Below are 19,700 nucleotides of genomic sequence, written 5' to 3' on the forward strand. Positions count from 1 at the left end.
AATCAACATCAAAATCTTAACCTAAGGTTAAGTTTTTGAAATGTCATCATAACTTAGAAAATATATGGACCTAGTTCATGAAACTTATACATAAGGTTAATCAAGTATCACTGAACATCCTGCATGAGTTTCACGTCACATGACCAAGGTCAAAGGTCATTTAGGGTCAATGAACTTTGGCCGAATTGGGGGTATCTGTTGAATTACCATCATAACTTTGAAAGTTTATGGATCTGATTCATGAAACTTGGACATAATAGTAATCAAGTATTACTGAACATCCTGTGCAAGTTTCAGGTCACATGATCAAGGTCAAAGGTCATTTAGGGTCAATGAACTTTGGCCAAATTGGGGTATTTGTTGAATTACAGCCATAAATTTGAAAGTGTGTTGGTCTAGTTCATAAAACTTGGACATAATAGTAATCAAGTATCAATGAACATCCTGTGCGAGTTTCAGGTCACATGATCAAGGTCAAAGGTCATGTAAGGTCAAAGAACTTTGGCCACGTGGGGGGTATTTTTTGAATTGCCATCATATCTCTATAAGTGTATTGGTCTCGTTCATAAAACGTGGAAATAAGAGTAACCAAGTATCACTGCTGAACATCTTGTGCGAGTTATAGTAGTTTTCAAAATCAGCACTGCTGCTATATTGAATCGCGTGATGCAGGTGAGACGGCCAGAGGCATTCCACTTGTTTCTCGTCATTTGCTTAAAGAGATCTGCACCAATGTTTAAATGTGGAAAAAGCTTAAGAATACTACAAATATACACTAGTATATCATTTTACAGGAATATTTTTATACTTTTTATACGCACTGTATACGTACAACGAGTACATCTTTAAGTGGTAGGGCCTAATGAATTCAGTTCCAACAAAAAGTTTATTCCAAGTATCATCCAAAATTTCGACGCAAACCTCTCGTCTTCTTCATATCAATGAAATTAATATATATTATATATATTATGAAATACCGAGCCTGTCCGGTTAATAATATGCGAAGTCTGTAGAACAAATGATAAACCTTACACCAACATACGAGGTAGACGATGTTTGCGTTTTTATGAGGGTGAGTTTATTAATTGGGACATCTGCTTTCATTTTTACCCATCAACCGAGGACGTCCCCGGTTCATATAAACTTGCCAATCAATTCCTCATTTCATTTAAAACCGTCTCATGTATTGTTAACTCATGATTTGTAAAAAGTTCCCATTTGGTTAAAGGTCAAGTCCACCCCAGAAAAGTGTTGATTTCAATCAAGAGAGAAAAATCAAACGAGCAAAATACTGAAAACTTCATCAAAATTAGATGTAAAATAAAAAAGTTATGACATTTTTAAGATTTCGCTTATTTTTCACAAAACAGTTATATGCACAACTCAGCAACATGCAAATAAGAGAGTCGATGATGTCCCCCACTCACTATTTCTTTTATTCTTTATTGTTTGAATTGCACAATATTTCAATTTTTACAGATTTGACAATAAGGACCAACTTGACTGAACCATAAAATTCTCAAACAAAGGTACTTCCACATGTAAGGAAAAAATAAAACTTTGTTTTATAGGGCAATGAGCAGAAATTTAGAATATTTCATATAATGAAATACAAAAGAAATAATGAGTGGATGACATCATCGGTTCCCTCATTTGCATACCGACCAGGGTGTGCATATATAACTATTTTGTGAAATTAAGCGAAACTTAAACATGCCATAACTTTATTTTTTTACATCCAATTCGGATGAAATTGTCAGTGTTATGCTTGTTAGATTTTTCTCTTTTTATTCAAATCAACTTTGTGTTGGGGTGGACTGATCCTGGAAACTCAAAGTGTGTATAGGGCAAGGTAGGAAGTGTCCCCGGTTAGCTAACTATATATGCTCACGTTATCATGTCCGAAAATGAGCCCGGTTAGTGGATTAATGCCAAATTATTTAATTTATGACATTGCAAACACACGTCCTCAGTCCTCACTTTGGCAAGTTTTGATTAGCGAGTCCCCGTTTGTCATACTACAATGTAGAGGGTGTGTGTGTGTGTGTGTGTGTGCACGCATTTGGGTTTTTACAGCAGTGTATCTTATATCGTTCACTTTTAGGACTGACCTTTAAAGGGTAAGTCCAACCAAAGACAAGGTGGAATAGAATAAAAACGAGAAAAATCAAGCAAACATAGCTTAAATATTTTCATTGAAATCGGATATAAAACAAGAAAGTTATGAAATTTGAAAGTTTTACGTATTTTTCACATAACAGCTAAATGCAATACACAGTGATATGGACATGAAAGAGTCAATATTATTATGTTAGTCGCTCAATGGGAAGGGGGAAATTATTTTATTTATAACACTTTGAATATTTCAATGTGTGCAGATTTTGCAATAAAGAAACATCCTCATGAACCACGATAGGTTGCAACAATCATGTCAAAAGTAATCTCACATATTCCAGGACGGTGTATACATTGTTTCAAAATATAATGAGGAAGGGAACACAATTAGGATATTTCATACTATAAATAAATGAGAAATGTTGAGTGGATATTACGTCAGTGATTCCCTCATTTACATACTGACCATGAGCATATAATTGTTTTATGAAATAAAAGTGAAACTCTAAAACATCATAACTGTTTTATATTACATCCAATTTCGATGGAATCTAAAGATTTAGGCTCAGTTTGATTTTCCCCTTCCATTCAGATCAACTTATTGCTGGGGTGGACATGACTTTTACAATTCACAAATTTCCTACCACACTTTATGGGCATATTTCGAATCTCAGACTTGATCATCATCTGATTGGTTCGACCTTTACCACTTAGTCACGATACATGCTCTCAATTAAAACAGGCTTAGCGGTTTTTAAGAGGATGTATATTATATATAATTATATATACACACAACAAAAAAGTAAATCCGCCCTAAATCAAACTGCTGTAACCTTTGAATGAAGTAATTTTGAGATATGATTTCTCGTAGCTGGTTTTCTACGCTCATCAAGCATTTCCGGGTGGAAAATAAGATTGATCGGTTGAATCATGCATGAGCAATCGAAGATTGATTTTAAAATGACCAGAATTCTGTACATATAGGTTGATAAACATTCCTGCCCAAAATGGCATTGCTAAAGACAGCCTTGAAAAAAAAAGTTCCATCATATCTAATACATGTATTAAGGGGTTACTTATTCTTAAACATACGCACCCATAGTGTACACAATGCCTCTGTGAGAGGAAGTCAAAGTTCTAACAAAAGTGAAATGAGGGTGTGTTTCATTGACGGTTTTTGTTACTTCTGCTAACAATTTTTTCATGAAACTTCGCGAATGCATGCTTCAGAGTAACACTGAAAGGCACGCAAACCAAAATAATCATTCGATACGGTACAGAGTGGGGCCAAGGCCTTGAACTTCCTTCTTATTTGCATTTTCATAAAAATCAAATCAAATAAAATATGCAAGGTTTGTGACAGATATCCATAGTTGGCTATTGCATTTTTTCAAATAACGTAAACAAGAGCTTATCACATATTCCACGTGTTCATTCAAGTGTGAATGTTTAATTAAACGCCTTTAAAATAACGCAAAAAAAATTGATAAGATGATTTCAGTTCGCAAAATGAAACAATACTTGCCTATCATGCCTATGATATTTGAAAATCGTATTCTTTGTTTTCATTAAATGTTCATTGACCTGTGAAATGATGAATATTGTCTTCCCAAATTTTTTTTTTATCATAGTCGATCATTTTTATCGATAGAAATGTGTACAAAAATCAATTATAGCAAATTTTGACTTGTGTTTATTCAACCGTGAAATTCAGCCAAAAAAGTGGTATCGTCTTTTAGAAAGTACCTTTTACAAGAATTCTGACTATTTTTCGTGATGAGAATAAGGAATTCGTTCCAAAGTGGAATCAAAGTGATGATATTTGGCTTATGACTTTTAAAAAAACAACAATTTTGCCTTCTGGAAGTGCTCACTGAAGCATGACATAAAATACGTCCATAACATTCACTCAGAGGGCAGCTTATAAAATTACCTACACCAAAATCGGTTTGAAATAACTTTGTGAACCCTTTTCTGCTTCTTTGAAGACATTAAAAGGTTCCAAATTAGGAACAGAGAAAGGTTCTAAGATTTTTACGAGAGCCAGGCATATTATTCCTAATGGTCACTTTTTTCGTTTCGAAAGGGGCAGGGGCGTCGCGCAAGGGCTTAGGCTGGGGGTGCACGTGCACCCTCCAGCTGAGGCAGAGGAGTTCCGACAATGGTAAGCAAAACATTTTTTACCCCTAAGTTCTGCTTTCAACAGCTGATTTTCCAAACTTTAGTGCCACATCCCTAATTAAGATGCGCACCCCCATACCACTTCAGTTCCACCTCCCCAGGATGTACACCTCCCCGTGCTCAAACCAGCCTACGCCCTTGTGTTGTTCCACGAAAGTGTGCATATTATTTACCTTTTATCACTTTACTAATTTATTACATTGTAGTTTTTCAATCATGTACTTTTATTTAACTTTCGGTATTATATGATGTGGGGCTTTTATTTATTTTAATTTATTCTAATTTTTGGCTCACTTGCATTGATTTCTCAAAAACTTCCAAAAATAGCGGGCCCTACACTGATTCCCCTTAACATGTTATTGTGTGTCATTACGCAGCCGGAATTTGTAGAAGACATCTCCCCCCCCCCCCCCCCCCCCCCCCGTCGTATAAATGATGGGTCCTTATGTTCGCGTTATTGACGATGAGAAAGACTATAAGGAGATGGGTATGAAATCGTTCAAACTCAATCAATCATTTGTCCACTCGCTTTGGCATTTAAAACTTAACAATAAGTTAGTACATGTCTTCGATGGTCTGCCCGTACCTGTCACCAAAACGCTGGTATATGTTTAGAGTGTGATCGATCTCAAGACCAGGGATGTCCGTGTACGCGTCTAATGAACAAGCTCTTAAATAAAAGGCGTGCCCAACTTCGCGCCGACCCAGTCAAAGCTGAAGTGTGACGCCACGACTTACCGCACGGGATCGTCTGAACACGTATCGAAGTAACACTGATCGAGGAAAAACACTTTGATTAAATCTGGAGTTGTATGCATTTCTGCCGTCAAAATGGCTCGCCTTTATGTTCTGATTGCTGTTATTGCCCTAAGCTGCTGCATAAGCATCAGTGAGGGAAGGTCCTTTCGGGAGCTTCTCGGCGATATTTTGTAAGTTTACATTTTTTTTTCTCTCTGTCTCTCTCTCTCTCTCTTCTCACTGTTTGTTTCCCTTTATAACAACTTTTGTTTTAATAATCATATATTCTACAAAAAAATATATATATTGGAGAGCAGTTTTACAAAGTATTCGCTGGAGGCGGGCTGTGCCTCAGGGAGGGTGTCATGGGCCACGACTGTCATCTGTTCCCCTCTGATTTTGAAAGAAGTGAAAACAGATCGGAGAAAAAAAGGGAATAAGGAAGGTCCTTTCGAAAACTTTTTGATGAGATTTTATTTTTTTGTTGGTATTTTATCTTATTCCTGTCTTACTGTTAATTTCCCCGAACTCGTATGATATAAACAAAATTAAACTTTGTTGTTGAAGATTCCAAACACTTTTTTTAACTGTTTAAACAATTACTGTAATTAAGGTCCATATAGTAAACAGCGTTGTGTGAAAAAACATTAAACAGCGTTTTTAATGTGTAATGCACTCTAAAAATATTGGGTAAAAATGCTCCACGAGGGGAAATATGTGTCCAACCAAAATTGGGCATTTCTTTTCGGAATTTTTATTATCCAGTGTGATGAAAATTTTCCCATTCAAAAGTAATTGCTGCTTATTTTTTAACCTTACTGGACAATATGCTTCCCGCATTGAGTAAAATACTGCCCCAAATTGGTTGGACACATCATTGCCCTCGTGCTGGTTAAAATTTTACCCAATACTTTTTTACAGTGTGCAGTTACCCCAAACGGTGATGGTGTTAGGATATAAACTAAGGAAATGTGTTTTATTGGGTAAATTTGCCAAATTTATTTCAGAATTTAATTCGATCCTAAACATCAAATTTTAAATGTTAATATTTAATTCTCAACAAATATTATTTAGCATGGTTACTGATAAACTGTTAAACAACTACTGTAAGGTACAGGTTCATATAATAAACTGCGTTAGATTTTAAACGGCTTTTTTTTTTACTGTGCAGGCCGACCCAATCGATAAAAAATATCTACGTACTTATGTTTTGTTTATACTTTCTCAAATAACGATTGGGCTGGAAATTATATATATTATAGATTGTAATGTTCTATGATACTCGAGTATAGTCACATTATTGCTCTTTTACCTAAATTTTATACAGTAACATTTTTACACAGTAAAAAAATAGCACGTTGTTTAAGCCTGTCACTCTAACAACAGGTTGTTTAAACTGTTTTGTAATTGTTTAAACTTTTTAAACAACTTGTTAAACAAAAGTTTAAACAGTTGTTTAAAAAGTCTAAACATGTGTTTAAAAAGTTTAAACAACCTGTTGTTAGAGTGACAGGCTTAGGGTGACGGGCTTAAACAACGTGTTTAAAATTTTAAACAGCGTTTTTACAGTGTAATCCCTTTGGTACTACATAATTATGTGCTAATATGCCATATCAGCACATTTGCTTGAACATGTTTTTTTTTCAATTATACTTTCTCAAACATCGATAGGGGCTGAAAATTATATATATATATATATATAACTTTGTTAAGATGTTTTATTGTTTTTCTCTCAAATCAATTTCATACAATGCAGTTCACAAAGTAACAATTATAAAGAATAATTCGAACAAATTTCTTAAACTCTTATACATTATGCACATCATGAAATAATATTCCAAGACACTGCATCGTACCAGATTAGTTTAACAAACAAATATTAGAGAACAAACTTGTAAAAGTATATGCGTTGTACCTGCCCCCTCCTTACTCACCCCTTCCCTCCGCAAACCCCCACACTTTATTGATTGTAGTGTTCGATGATACTCGAGTATAGTTCAAATTCATTAATGCTCTTTTACCAAAATTTTAGACAGTCTTTCAAATTTTTAATACCTTTGGTACTACATAATTATGTGCTAATATGCCATATCAGCACATTTGCTTGAACATGTTTTTTTTTCAATTGTGGGTTATGTCGGTTTATCAAAGCTATTGACCTAATAGATACATGGGGTTATTTAGACTTTTATTCATTGTATTTACTTCCGATTCCACTGAAATGCTGATTTAAGCATAAATTACTATTCTTTTGCATAAATTAGCATAATGTCTGCATCAAGAATGCAATTTTCGATCGGTTGTTCGGCGGGGAAATTGAAAATATGATCTGAAAGAGATATTGCTATATTGCTATTTTTAAAAAATCTCTTTTGAAAACTCTTTTATACATGTTTGTTTTGTTTTATTTTTCACCGATCTGTCGAATATGTAGAAATCAAGCATGTTTTCATGCCACTTTGTCCCGGCAAAAATAACTCATATTTCACGCATAAGGTCTCATATGGAAGATGAAAAGATGTATATTCAATCTATGAGCTTTGTTTTCGAAATAGATTTCAGTAAAATCCAGAAATATCCCATTCAAAATCGCAGTTCGCTAGTGCAAATTAAAATTTGGTAGCACCAATTTCCATTGTTCTATCCCGGTCATGCGCGCATTATGAACGTTGAGATGGGCTTTAAAGGATAGAGGGGAAGCATGTCTTTTCATTGATGTACATCACATGAAGCAAATTTATGATTATTATAGCCCAAATATACACTAAGTTACAGTTTCCCTTTTTCTGGTACGCACTGTATTGAGACTTTGAGGCATGTGATTTCCTCATTGATATCCAAGCGTTATTTTAAAGATACATTTCTTCGTATTTTCTCGGTCATTCTTTTTTTATTAAGAGCAGATATTGAAATTTCTTGAGACAAGACTTGTGATTTGACTTTTGAAATTCAAGCAGTTGTTTTAAAAGAACGTAACTTTGTAACTCCTCGGTCATTTTCCTTGGTTTAGATTTCAGTTTATATGTATAGAAATCCGACATGGAAATTTTGATTAATGAAATATTTGGTATTTAGATTATTTGTGTTCGCTCATGCATCAGATGTATGAAAGTTGCAAGGAACGTACGTTTGCATTCCAAACCAAGAATAATCTCCCAAATAAGGGTCAGTTCTTTGATAAAGTGCGAATTGTTTTGTGTTAAATTGCAACTCCACTTTCTTTCAACGCTCTGTTATATTGTATATACTCTTGAGTGCTGGACTTGATGAAACTACACATGATGAACATAATTATAACGGGTCGGAATGTGCCCAACAAACGCGTTTATTGATTTTTCATATAAAAAGAAAAATAATGTCAGAAAAAGAAATGGTATATATTTTGTGTTTTCAGAAAAATTGAGCTATCTCTTTCGTTCCCCTAGCTCCCTCTTGTATCTCTTTTCTTGTTTAAAACATATGAATATATAAATCGACATAAATCATATTAATTTGTTCTGAATCTTTCATTCCAAGCGGTTTTCCGGGCTTTTCTTTAATTGCATAAAACATCACAAAAGCGGTTTATTATAGTTTTTCTTAGGATTATTGATATTTGTATATCCCCAATAAACCATTTTTATTCAATTCGATTCAATATTGTTTGGCTCTCTCATATTACCCTTTCTCCTTCTCAATCTCCCTCTTTAAAAACTTCTCTTTTTTTCAAACAGTGAAGAAGATACCTATGACAAGTTGACATTGGTAGAATCGTGGGCTCCATCTTTTTGCGAGAAGGTAAGTCATAGGTCTATCAACATGCAGGGGCAGATCAAGGATTTTCCAGGGGCGGCGGGGGGTCACTCAAATCATATTTTGATGGGGGTGTGCCTCACGAAACCCTGAAATGGGGGTCTAAGGAACTGACTAAAAGCAAGCAAAAAAAGTGGGGAGGGTGGCTGACCATGCAAAAAGTCACAATCATGGTCCTTTTTTACGTTTTTGTATACGGTTTTGGAAAAAAGTGGGGGGATGAAGCACCCCCCCCCCCCCCGCTTCTGCGGCCCCTGTCAGAAGGGGCCAAGGGCCGGATTTACTCCCAGGGATCCGCCAGTGATAGGTATCGGCCGCATACATTCGTAATTCCGAAGCTTCGTTATTCCGAAGGTTCGGATATTCCGAAGGTTCGTTATTCCGAAGGTTTGTATTTCCGTAGGTTCGTAATTCCGAAGGTTCGTTAGTCCGAAAACGAAATGAGGTTCGTAATTCCGAAGGTTCGTTAATCCGAAAACGAAATGAGGTTCGTAATTCCGAAGGTTCGTTAGTCCGAAAGCAAAATGAGGTTCGTTAGTCCGAAAACTAATGATTAACGAACCTTATTTCGTTTTCGGACTAACGAACCTTCGGAAAAACGAACCTTATTTCGTTTTCGGATTAACGAACCTTCGGAACAACGAACCTTATTTCGTTTTCGGATTGACGAACCTTCGGAACATCGGACCTTATTTCGTTTTCGGATTATCGAACCTTCGGAATAACGAACCTTCGGAATAACGCCACAAATGTTCGGATTAACGAACCCTTTTACGTTTTCGGATTAACGAACATCGAGGTATAGGCAATTTACGTGTTTCGGAATTACGAACCGTCGGAATAAAGAACCTTCGGAAGAAGTGTAACCGGTATCGGCAATGTGTATACTTCCATGGAGGTATCATCAAGTGTTGTTCAATTCCAATGCACGATAAAATTGTGTGATTCCTTTATGACAATTTTGTTCATTTTAAACGACCCTTATCACATTAGTGCCCACATTATTTATATCTAATTATTATCATACTCACATGCATATATATATTTTTTGTAAAGAAAGCACAGACCCAAATTTGACAAATTTGACACGTAACCAATCATACCATGTCTATGTGGGTGTGTAGTGGTCTAGTGGTTATGGCTCTTGCCTTTCAAACAGAGGGTCGTGGGTTCGAATCTTACTCATGGCGTATTTTCCTTCATCCACACTGTGCTGCACTCGACCCAGGTGAGGTGAATGGGCAGGATTAATTCCTGTATGCACTATGTGAATTGAGAAAACCAATGGTCTGTCTCTGCAGACTATTTGCTCCTACCCCATCTTTCCATCCATATCCTTCATTACCCAAATCGGAGTTTGATGTGCAGAAAATCAAATTTAAATTTAAATTTCTGAAGAATATTTTGTTTAATCCCTCTCCCCGTCAAGGGAGTTGGAATATCTTTCACAACCATAAAAAAAAGTTCGCTCCGTTGCCTTGCTCGCTTGGAATTTCTAGCTAAAAGCCAGAATCATTGAAGGTTTTTTTTCTTCTTTCTTTTTTTTGTTTTTTCGTATTTGGCAGTCACCGTGTAACATCCTCAGCACATACAAGAAGAACTGGACTATTCACGGACTATGGTAATTCATATTAACGGCATATATTTGATTTGAATTCATCCTCATAATAAGTAAATTATCAACGAAATTTGAATACAGACAGTGTGGCGAAGTAATTTAGTACAGCAAAGTAGATTATAACAATGACTATAAATGAGTGTGACGTATCAACTCAAGAAACCTGCATAAAAACATGAAAAACAGAGCTAAGTTCTGCAGGTTCTTTTAAACTATTATGAAATCAGCAATCAATGAGAAGGGACACACAAAAGCAATGAATAAAAAATCAATTTGGCACAAGAATATTGAAAGGGGGAGGGGTGTGTCACCTAATAAAAAAATCTACCAAAATACAACAAACACTAGTTAAAAAGATGATGTCATGCTTTCACCCAGTTCTCAACTTCTAATTTTATTCATCTTAAGAGATTATTCAATTAGATCATTGTATGTGGGGGACTGTGGGAGCGCATATCAAGCAAATGTATCATAATTATGTTTATATACCTGGATATCATACCACTTCTTTGCAAGTGCATAATATCAAGAATATAGGGACGTTAATAACAATGTGATATACAAGGTCTGCATTATTAATATTGCTATACAAAAAAAACCGTTTCCTTCAAATTTGCAGGCCGTTTAAGAATAACGTCAAAAACACACCAATAGACTGTACTGGAACTTTCACTGACGACGACATCAAAGTAAGTATTTTCAATAAAACGGAATCTACATTCTTTTGTATTTTCCGACATTTTTTCTACCCAACATGTTCACTCAATGCGTATTTAGTGAATGCGTATAAATGCGTATTTGCGCAAGGAGCTGAGCACTAGGCATGTCGTTACAACCGAATAAACATAATTGTTGCTAAATCAATAAATCATTAACCATTCTATTCTTATCATGAATTGCATTCCAAACAATAAACCTTTTTAAAATGAATGGATCTTTGTTCACTTTTATCCAAAATTTCATCAGACTGATTCGTAGGTTTCTCAATCACATTTCTGCATGCAACCAACCAAATATCTCATTTCTCACTTCTAAACCTCGACACACCCTCTTCTTCCTTCAACAACAATGTTCCTCCATGACAAAGAATTTAAACAAATGGAAACGAAATGTACATTTGTATCAATAATGCGATTTGATATGTATAAATAGACATAAATAAAAAAATTTTAATGTATGTACAAATGATATAGGAAGACTTCTAAAACACAAAGTATCAATAATTCGAATTCTTTGTCGCGGAGAATCATTTGTCTTTTGACAAAAGGCAATTATTGATTTAAAATGGGATTAAGAAAGCACGTCCCGTTACGAGAGCCCGATAAACCCAATAACATAGAAACGCGGATCCTATTAAGGTAATCCGCGGATGATGAGGATATGTGTGTTTTTTGTGACAGGGGCATTAGATACCTCACCTTATGTTATCAGTAATTTTTAACCATATTTCATTGTAGGATATACGCTCTGAAATGCTCTTGAAATGGCCGACCTACAAGAGAGGTGGCTCTGTAAACGACTTTTGGTATGTATAAAGGCAGATCTTCCGCAGGGCATTCCATAAAGTAATTTATCAGTGTATTTTTTTGCTATAACTGTATAAAAGCTACCGCAGTCCTTGTACCTCATTGGTTGAGATTAGATGACTAGATCATTTATAAGCGCCGACAAAAGCACGTTAAGAAGCTAGCCTTTAATAGACAAGCCTCGACGTCTGTTCTGATTTATATTAATTATTTGTATTAAAACGCCTAGCAATGGAATAAAAGACTAATCGTGAAAGGCAGGGGCGCTAATGCAGTTTATCACCGGTTGACTGCGAGCAAATTTCTCACCAGAAATTGTTCACAAATGTCATGGCAAGTCTTTCAGTCACATTTTTAGGTCACTATACAATATACCCACCGCTTTTCCAAATATCGCGATCGGGAATGGCTGTATTTCGACTTCGACTCGACGACATCGTTCGAATTCTCAGATTCGCCTGCGGCAGTTTGTTTGCCGCATGTTAAAGGTCAAGTCCACCCCAGAAAAATGTTGATTTTAATAAATAGAGCAAAATCAAACTAGCGTAACGCTGAAAATTTCATCAAAATCGGATGTAAAATAAGAAAGTTATGGCATTTTAAAGTTTCGCTTATTTTTCATAAAACAGTGATATGCACAACTCAGTGACATGCAAATGAGTTAGTCGATGATGTCCATCACTCACTATTTCTTTTGTGTTTTATTGTTTGAATTATACAATATTTCATTTTTTACAAATTTGACAATACGGACCAACTTGACTGAACCATATAATATTACACAATGCTAATTCCACGTGTTCAGGGAAGAATTAATCGTTGTTTCACATGACAATAAGGAGAAAATCAGAATATTTCATATTTCATATAATAAGATACAAAAGAAATAGTGAGTGGATGACGTCATCAGTCTCCTCATTTGCATACCGACCAGGATGTGCATATAACTGTTTTGTGAAATTAAGCGAAACTTTCAAATGTCATAACTTTCTTATTTTACATCAAATTTTGATGAAATTTTCAGTGTTATGCTTGTTGGATTTTCTCTTTTTATTCAAATAAACTTTTCGTTGGGGTGGACTTGTCCTTTAAGTTCGCATAATTTGGCCGCCGCGGCGCCGCGCGAAATCATTTTCACCGCGCCGCTCGCTTACTTTTTACTTGCATGTCTCGCGCAACTTTTGAAACCTAATTTGTGACCCCCGGGTACGCAGTTCCGAAATTACGCAACATTTTGTAGGTGCATGCAGACCCATAATTGCTCAAAAACGTGAATTTGTATACAAATCCAATGCAGATTATGTATTTAGCAAAAAATCATAAATGTATCATTATTTCTCCTTTTACTGGTTAAACTCAATTAATTTTTTATCGTGTTTATGGCGAGAATAAGGCTCCCGACGATTTGAATAACACAAATAATAAAAAACAATAATTGAAAAAACCCAGAAAGATACGTAAAAAACTTTAGAAAACAATAAAATATATCAATACAAGATGTAGATTTTATTTAAGTTCGTTTGATAAGAATCCTATAAAGAGTCTGTGAAAACAAGAATAAACATTCTAGGGGCATTGTTTACTTAATTAGAACATTTTTAATTTTACGCATCAGTGCATTATTAGCATAATTAGCAATGATATTTTTTCGCAAAATTTGACCTGTTTTTTAGATCATGCCATAGGTAACGCGCGTGCCAATTTTCGTCGCGATCGCGTGATCGACGGCCGAGATCATAAGGGGGTGGCTGAATATCAGCCCCCCCCCCCCCCCCCCCCCGTCTTCTTAGGCGTCGCAATAGCCAAGTCTCTTTTTGGTTAAACGAATCGATTAGCACGACTGGTGTGGCGCAGTTGGTAAGACGGTGCGATATAAGACCTTCCTGCATGCTTTTAAGGCTCAATAAATATTGTCGACTTTCGAAATGAGCTGATTATTATTTCTGTTGTCAGCCACTATTGACGGTGAATTCATGTTACGAAGCCTTGTCAAAAAGGATTATAATTAGCTTAAATCAATGAAAAAGAAATGAGGAAGGATTTGTTTTCTCTTTTTTTAAAATCCGATTCAACAAACTTGCGGAAGTCATAGAGAGGGTCATGGTAAATTTTAGTAAACACAAGTAAAATTTCTACAAGGACAGTATACTTTAAAAGTCAAGTCCACCCTAGAAAATGTTGATTTTAATCAATGAAGAAAATGAAACAAGCCTGCAGGATGCTGAAAATTTTATCGAAATCGGACTTAAAATAAGAAATTTATGACAATTTAAATTTCCGAATCGCTTATTTTTCACAAAACAGTTATATGCACAACTAAGTGACATGCAAATGAAAGAGTTGATTACGTCCCTTACTCACTATTCATTTTGTTTTTTATTTGTTTGAATCGTACAATATTTCAATTTTTACAGATTTGACAATAAAGACCAACGTGACTGAACCACAAAATGTTAAAACAATGTTAGTTAGACGTTCGGCGAAGAATAAAATTTTCATATTTCATATTATAAATACAAAACAAATAGTGAGTTAGTGATGTGATCAGTCCCCTCATTTCCATACCGATCATGTTGTGAATATAACTGTTGTGAAATTAAGCGAAACTTTAAAATGTCATAACTTTCTTACTTGGCATCCGATTTTGATCAAATTTTCAGTGTTATGCTTGTTGGATTTTTCTCTTTTTATTTCAATTTCAATTTAATTCAATTCAATTCTTTATTTCGTTTCCATTCATAATACAAAGTAATATAAAACGGATACAGTTTTACAGATGAACATTCTTATCTCATTAAAAAAACAGTATAAAATAGAGCATAAATACAAGCAATGCTTGTAAAGAGTGGACCCCCTTGGAAATGAAAAAAAGTAAATTGTCGACTTAATCATATATGCGTATACAGGAAAGAAAAAAAAGAGAAGGCACGAAAAGGTGGAAATCAGATTGAGGTAGGGCTTGATGTAAACATGTTTGAAATCATTCAAATCCCGCCACAAGCATGTGCTTCTAGGGACCTACGCTTTCCTCTGTACACATAAGTTGTATATATTTATATTCTTTATGGAAATTTCTTTCATTTGAAGTCTTCTTAACAAAAATGAAGAAATTTTGTAAAATGGAGGAAAATAAATGTTTATTTGAAATGAAAATGAAATGAAATCAGTAATCAGTAATCATACCCCTGTGATGGTAATGTTTTATTCATTTTCAGGAAGCACGAGTATGAAAAGCATGGGACGTGTGCTAGTGATCTGCCAACGTTTAGCAGCGCCACAAAGTATTTCAAAGGCACAATGGCCTTGTATGACAAATACAACATCAAAAAGTGAGTAGCGAGTAGGCCTAATTGTGTGTTTCCACATGCACGGAAAATGTGGGTTTTTTTCAAAGCGTCTGAAAAACCTCCGAGCTTTTTGAACGCGATTATCTCGGAATCATATTTTGGAGACCTGTCCAGCCGAGGTTTGAGCTGGTCCGTAAATAATCGACCTGATCACCGACGAATTTAAAGATACACTGTTAGAAGTAGAATTTATATTAAAGAAAAAATAGGCCTACATTCACAGCAAAAACTGTGATGTTAACCGGTGAACATATAGGACCACATCAGTTATTTTACACCGATGCGAAATTAATGACAGTGTTAGTTTAACACCTATAGGTGTTATTACAACACCTTTGTTTTTGCATTTACGATCCTTTGGTGTTATGTTCAATCTCTAGGGTGTAATTTTAACACCTCAGTGCGTGGTCCAACTGGTGCCAGGTTCCTTTTAATGAACAGTTTCCTATTATTTAATGAATTGTAATTGATTATTTTGGCAAGATAGAGTTCCCAGATACTAAGATATTCATACACTTATTTTCTTATGTTTTTAGAATGTGTTTATGTGTGCATGATAACTGACAAAATATAAAATAATACAGATGTGGGAATCAGGGGAGCGATTAGTGAAAGGATTCGTCGGACCTTTTATCCGACAAATTAAGTCTCATAGTTACCATGCCTTTTGGTACATTGCCTCTCACCCAATCAAAATCAGGAAAAGGTGCCAGATCTGACAAATAGTTTGACAAAATTAAAACTGTTGAATCCCAACCTATACCTTTCGCAATTCTATGCATATAACCTTACCCCATAACCGGTCACACTAGAACCAACAATAGAGACTTTTCGCTCAACGGCGAGAACGAACATCTGCAACGCTAGTTGAAGAGACCTTTGGCCCCGTCTTTAAAAAAAAAAAAAAAAAAAAACTGTCCTGTATCGCAAGTTGTGTGACGTTTCGCAACCATAACGGGGAAATTAAATCGCGGTGGTGATGAATACCAGATTCTATTTATTTTCAAACCGGAATCCATTATAGACCTAGGCCTATATATTTTGATGAAAATCTTGTTTTAATGGGAAAATCATGAATTCATTTTTTAACATGGGTACCGGCCTGCACAGAGTGTAAGAATATATAAGAATCTACATAGGCATATATACAGGCGCGCTGACTGACTGACTTCTATAATTATATTACAGAGGCGCTCTCGAGCTCTACGACGACGACGCCCACAATGTATGTGGCTCCCTATGGTTGTAAAAATATCGTCCCAAATCGGGGATGTCGCTGTTACCATAGTAGCAAATAGAATTTCGCACACAAACCGCATATCTAACGTTCCCGTTATTGTGAATGCGAAAAGTCTCTTTCAAGTCGCCAAGGGAAGGTTCTCTGTAAATAACGAAAAAGGTTAATTTGGTCTCTAAAAAAGCAAATAGTATATAAATTATAACATTAGCTAGTTTATCACGGATGACCTTTTATTGCTCCTGCGCAGTTTACAACCGTGAACGTGCTTATTTTTCACTGCATTCAATCAAGTACGTGTGAGGGGTTATCACTTTTTTGACAACATAATCATATATTGTTAAAAAGCTTTTAGAAAACGCTTTTTCAAGCTGTAAAAAAATCTCAATATTCATTTTGGGCGATTTATTGTTGTTTTGGGGCGGCAGGTGACAAACGATGTGGTAGGCCTATATATTTTCTTTTCCTGTTTCTAGAATCCTCGCGGGCGGTACCAATGCTGTACGACCCTCGGACACAATCAAATACCCACTCGCTTACATAACCTCAGCTCTCAACAAAGGTCTTGGTGTTGATCCCGCAGTGTATTGTGTGGTAAGTTTATCTCGTAGGGCGGCACTAAGGGGGGTGTTATTTTTTCATTGAACAATAAGGAATTTTCGCAATCACTAGGCAGACGCTTTTTATAACGCAGAGAATCTCTTGTCAAAAGACCTTCAATGACAAAACAGCCTTTGTCAAAAGTCGGTGAATTAAAACAGCAGTGCCGTACTGGACTCGACACAACTTTTTTTCTTTTTTATTGAACAATGATAAGGAATTTTCGCAATTAATACACAGACGATTTCTATGACGCAGAGAATCTCTTGTCAAAAGCCCTTCAATGACAAAACAGCCTTTGTCGAAAGTCGGTGAATTAAAACAGCCGTGCCGTACTGGACTCGACACAATTTTTGTTCTTTTTTATTGAACAATGATAAGGAATTTTCGCAATTACTACACAGACGATTTCTATGACGCAGAGAATCTCTTGTCAAAAGCCCTTCAATGACAAAACAGCCTTTTTCAAAAGTCGGTGAATCAATAAACAGCAGTGTCTGGACTCGACACAAATTTATCATGTTTATACTGGATATAAACTAAAACATATATATTTCAATTTCCGAAAATATGTAACATGCAATGAAAGCAAGAACTCTAGCTCTATCGTGAGCGGGTAGGCATATAGTTTGAAAATAATGGTAGCTTCAGTTAATCATACAATTTTAAAGAAATTATTTTGCTGTGAATTTCACAGATTTAATGTTACGGTAAGCCTATTTGCAAAGTCAATGTGCCAAAAACGATAAAACGCTGCTTAAAATTTCAGGCATGCACTGTTTTAGCCCGTTAATTTAACTACTATTGTTTAAACGTGAAAAAAGACACACTTTTTAAGAACAACTTGATAAACATTTTTAGAGCAGTGAGCTTAAACAGCGTGGCTTAAAAAGTTGTAGCCTAAACAGCGTTTTTGCAGTATATGATTATTATAAAGTATTGTTTATATCTACACCTCAGTTTGTAACGCTGGCGGCAAATTTTATGACGAATTTACTTTGTTTGACAGGAGAAAAAGACGATCCAGTACCTCTGGGAGGTTCGGATGTGCTTCAGCAAGACACTTGCTCCAGTCACATGCGGTGCCGCCTTGGCAGGTGGGGGCAAATGTAACCCCCTTAAGAAGGTTCTTTACCCCACATTCCTGAGTAAGATCACCACCACGACGGGGACATCTGCTGACGCCATGAGCGACGTCGCCGAGATGCTAGGCAGGGAAATGATGAAGATGGTGATGAAGGAAGAAGAGGCGGAGGAGGATGAGGAGGAGGAGGAGGAGATGGAGCTATGGAGGAATATCATGGAGAATCCTTACATTAGACAGAATTCAACTAGGCTCTGATGCTCATAACTGATAACCATGGAATGGAATTTCAGCGGATTTCCTGCAGACCTTAATTAGAATTAGTTATTTCTCAATAGACATATTAGTTATTGTTATGGAATCGCTTAATTATGATATTATACATATAAAATATCATTCAACGTAAAACTACATTATCTTGTAAATCAAAATGATATGAGAATCGGGCTACAGGCATGCTTGTTCGAAATTAATTTGTATGCAGTCTGGAGGGGGGGGGTAGTATGACAAAAAACAACATAATTATATTAATGTCATTATTCCTCTAGACATTCCAGTTTTACAATGACGTATGGCTTACTCTCTAATAATTTTTTACGCGCCTTTCATCTTTAAAATCTCCTTGATTTTTTCCATAAAACTACAAAAATCGTGTGGAATTATTTACCTGAAAGTTATTAACATTGCACAGCTAGATAAAATCGATTCTTCGAATTTCACTTTTGATTTTTAACGCGAGGCATAAAAAAGATCAGTAACGTATTAAATGCTCAGCAGAATATAAACAATATTTAAAAAAATTGTATTTGATACATTTATAAATATAATATTTGTTTGTGGAGAGATGCAATATTTTTTCTGTGTAAATCTTCTTGAAGGAATTAAATCATTATATCTACCAATTGTTTTACCTGAATTACTGTCTTCATTTAATCTGGACTTGGTATTAAAAATGAGTATTATTATCCAGGGTGCAAGGTTTCGATATGATATATTCAAAGCCCATCATTCAAAGACTTTGTTCACAAAATTGTTTAAAAAAAAACAAATAAAGTAATGTAATAGATGTTGTATATTAAAAAGGAACTTTGTTAGAAAATGATCAAGTTGCATGTAGCACTCAAAGTGCATCATTTCGGGATATTTTTTTAATGAATTGTCAACAATACACATTTTATTTCATTTGGATTTTAAACAATACTTAATTATTTGACAGATGTAAAAACCTACAGGATGGGGTAGGGGTTTAGGAGTAGGCCTATACCATTCTAAAATTGAAGTGTATATAGGCCTGTCAGGCGAGATCAGAGTAGCTTTTTATAGCTCTAACTTTGCTATTATGGGTCAATTCTACATGAGTTTGATCACATTCCAGTTGCTATATATTCAAGAAGAAAACAATATTACCCCCAGGGTCACTTTTAGGAACTTACCTTAAGCGAGTTAATTGATTTTAGCAATC

The 19,700-nt window shown here is 35.4% G+C and overlaps 1 protein-coding gene across 1 annotated transcript; it reads left to right on the forward strand.

Moving 5' to 3' along the window:
- Nucleotides 1-4,887: 4,887 nt before the first annotated feature.
- Nucleotides 4,888-19,140, forward strand: LOC129258255 (ribonuclease Oy-like). Its single transcript, XM_064098741.1, has 8 exons — nt 4,888-5,225; nt 8,748-8,811; nt 10,392-10,447; nt 11,064-11,133; nt 11,902-11,969; nt 15,186-15,299; nt 17,031-17,148; nt 18,164-19,140. Exons 1-8 carry the CDS (start codon nt 5,128-5,130, stop codon nt 18,494-18,496), a joined length of 921 nt encoding a protein of 306 aa, XP_063954811.1. The 5' UTR covers nt 4,888-5,127; the 3' UTR covers nt 18,497-19,140.
- Nucleotides 19,141-19,700: the final 560 nt, after the last annotated feature.

This window comes from Lytechinus pictus, chromosome 4 (genome assembly GCF_037042905.1).
Source record: "Lytechinus pictus isolate F3 Inbred chromosome 4, Lp3.0, whole genome shotgun sequence".
Classification (NCBI taxonomy): Eukaryota; Metazoa; Echinodermata; class Echinoidea; order Temnopleuroida; family Toxopneustidae; genus Lytechinus; species Lytechinus pictus.

Excerpts from the sequence above, each read along its gene's own strand:
- LOC129258255 (XM_064098741.1), top strand. The coding sequence starts at position 5,128 with ATGGCTCGCCTTTATGTTCTGATTGCTGTTATTGCCCTAAGCTGCTGC. Across the intron at positions 8,812-10,391 it reads CTCCATCTTTTTGCGAGAAG|TCACCGTGTAACATCCTCAG; the intron begins GTAAGTCATAGG and ends CGTATTTGGCAG. Across the intron at positions 11,970-15,185 it reads GGCTCTGTAAACGACTTTTG|GAAGCACGAGTATGAAAAGC; the intron begins GTATGTATAAAG and ends ATTCATTTTCAG.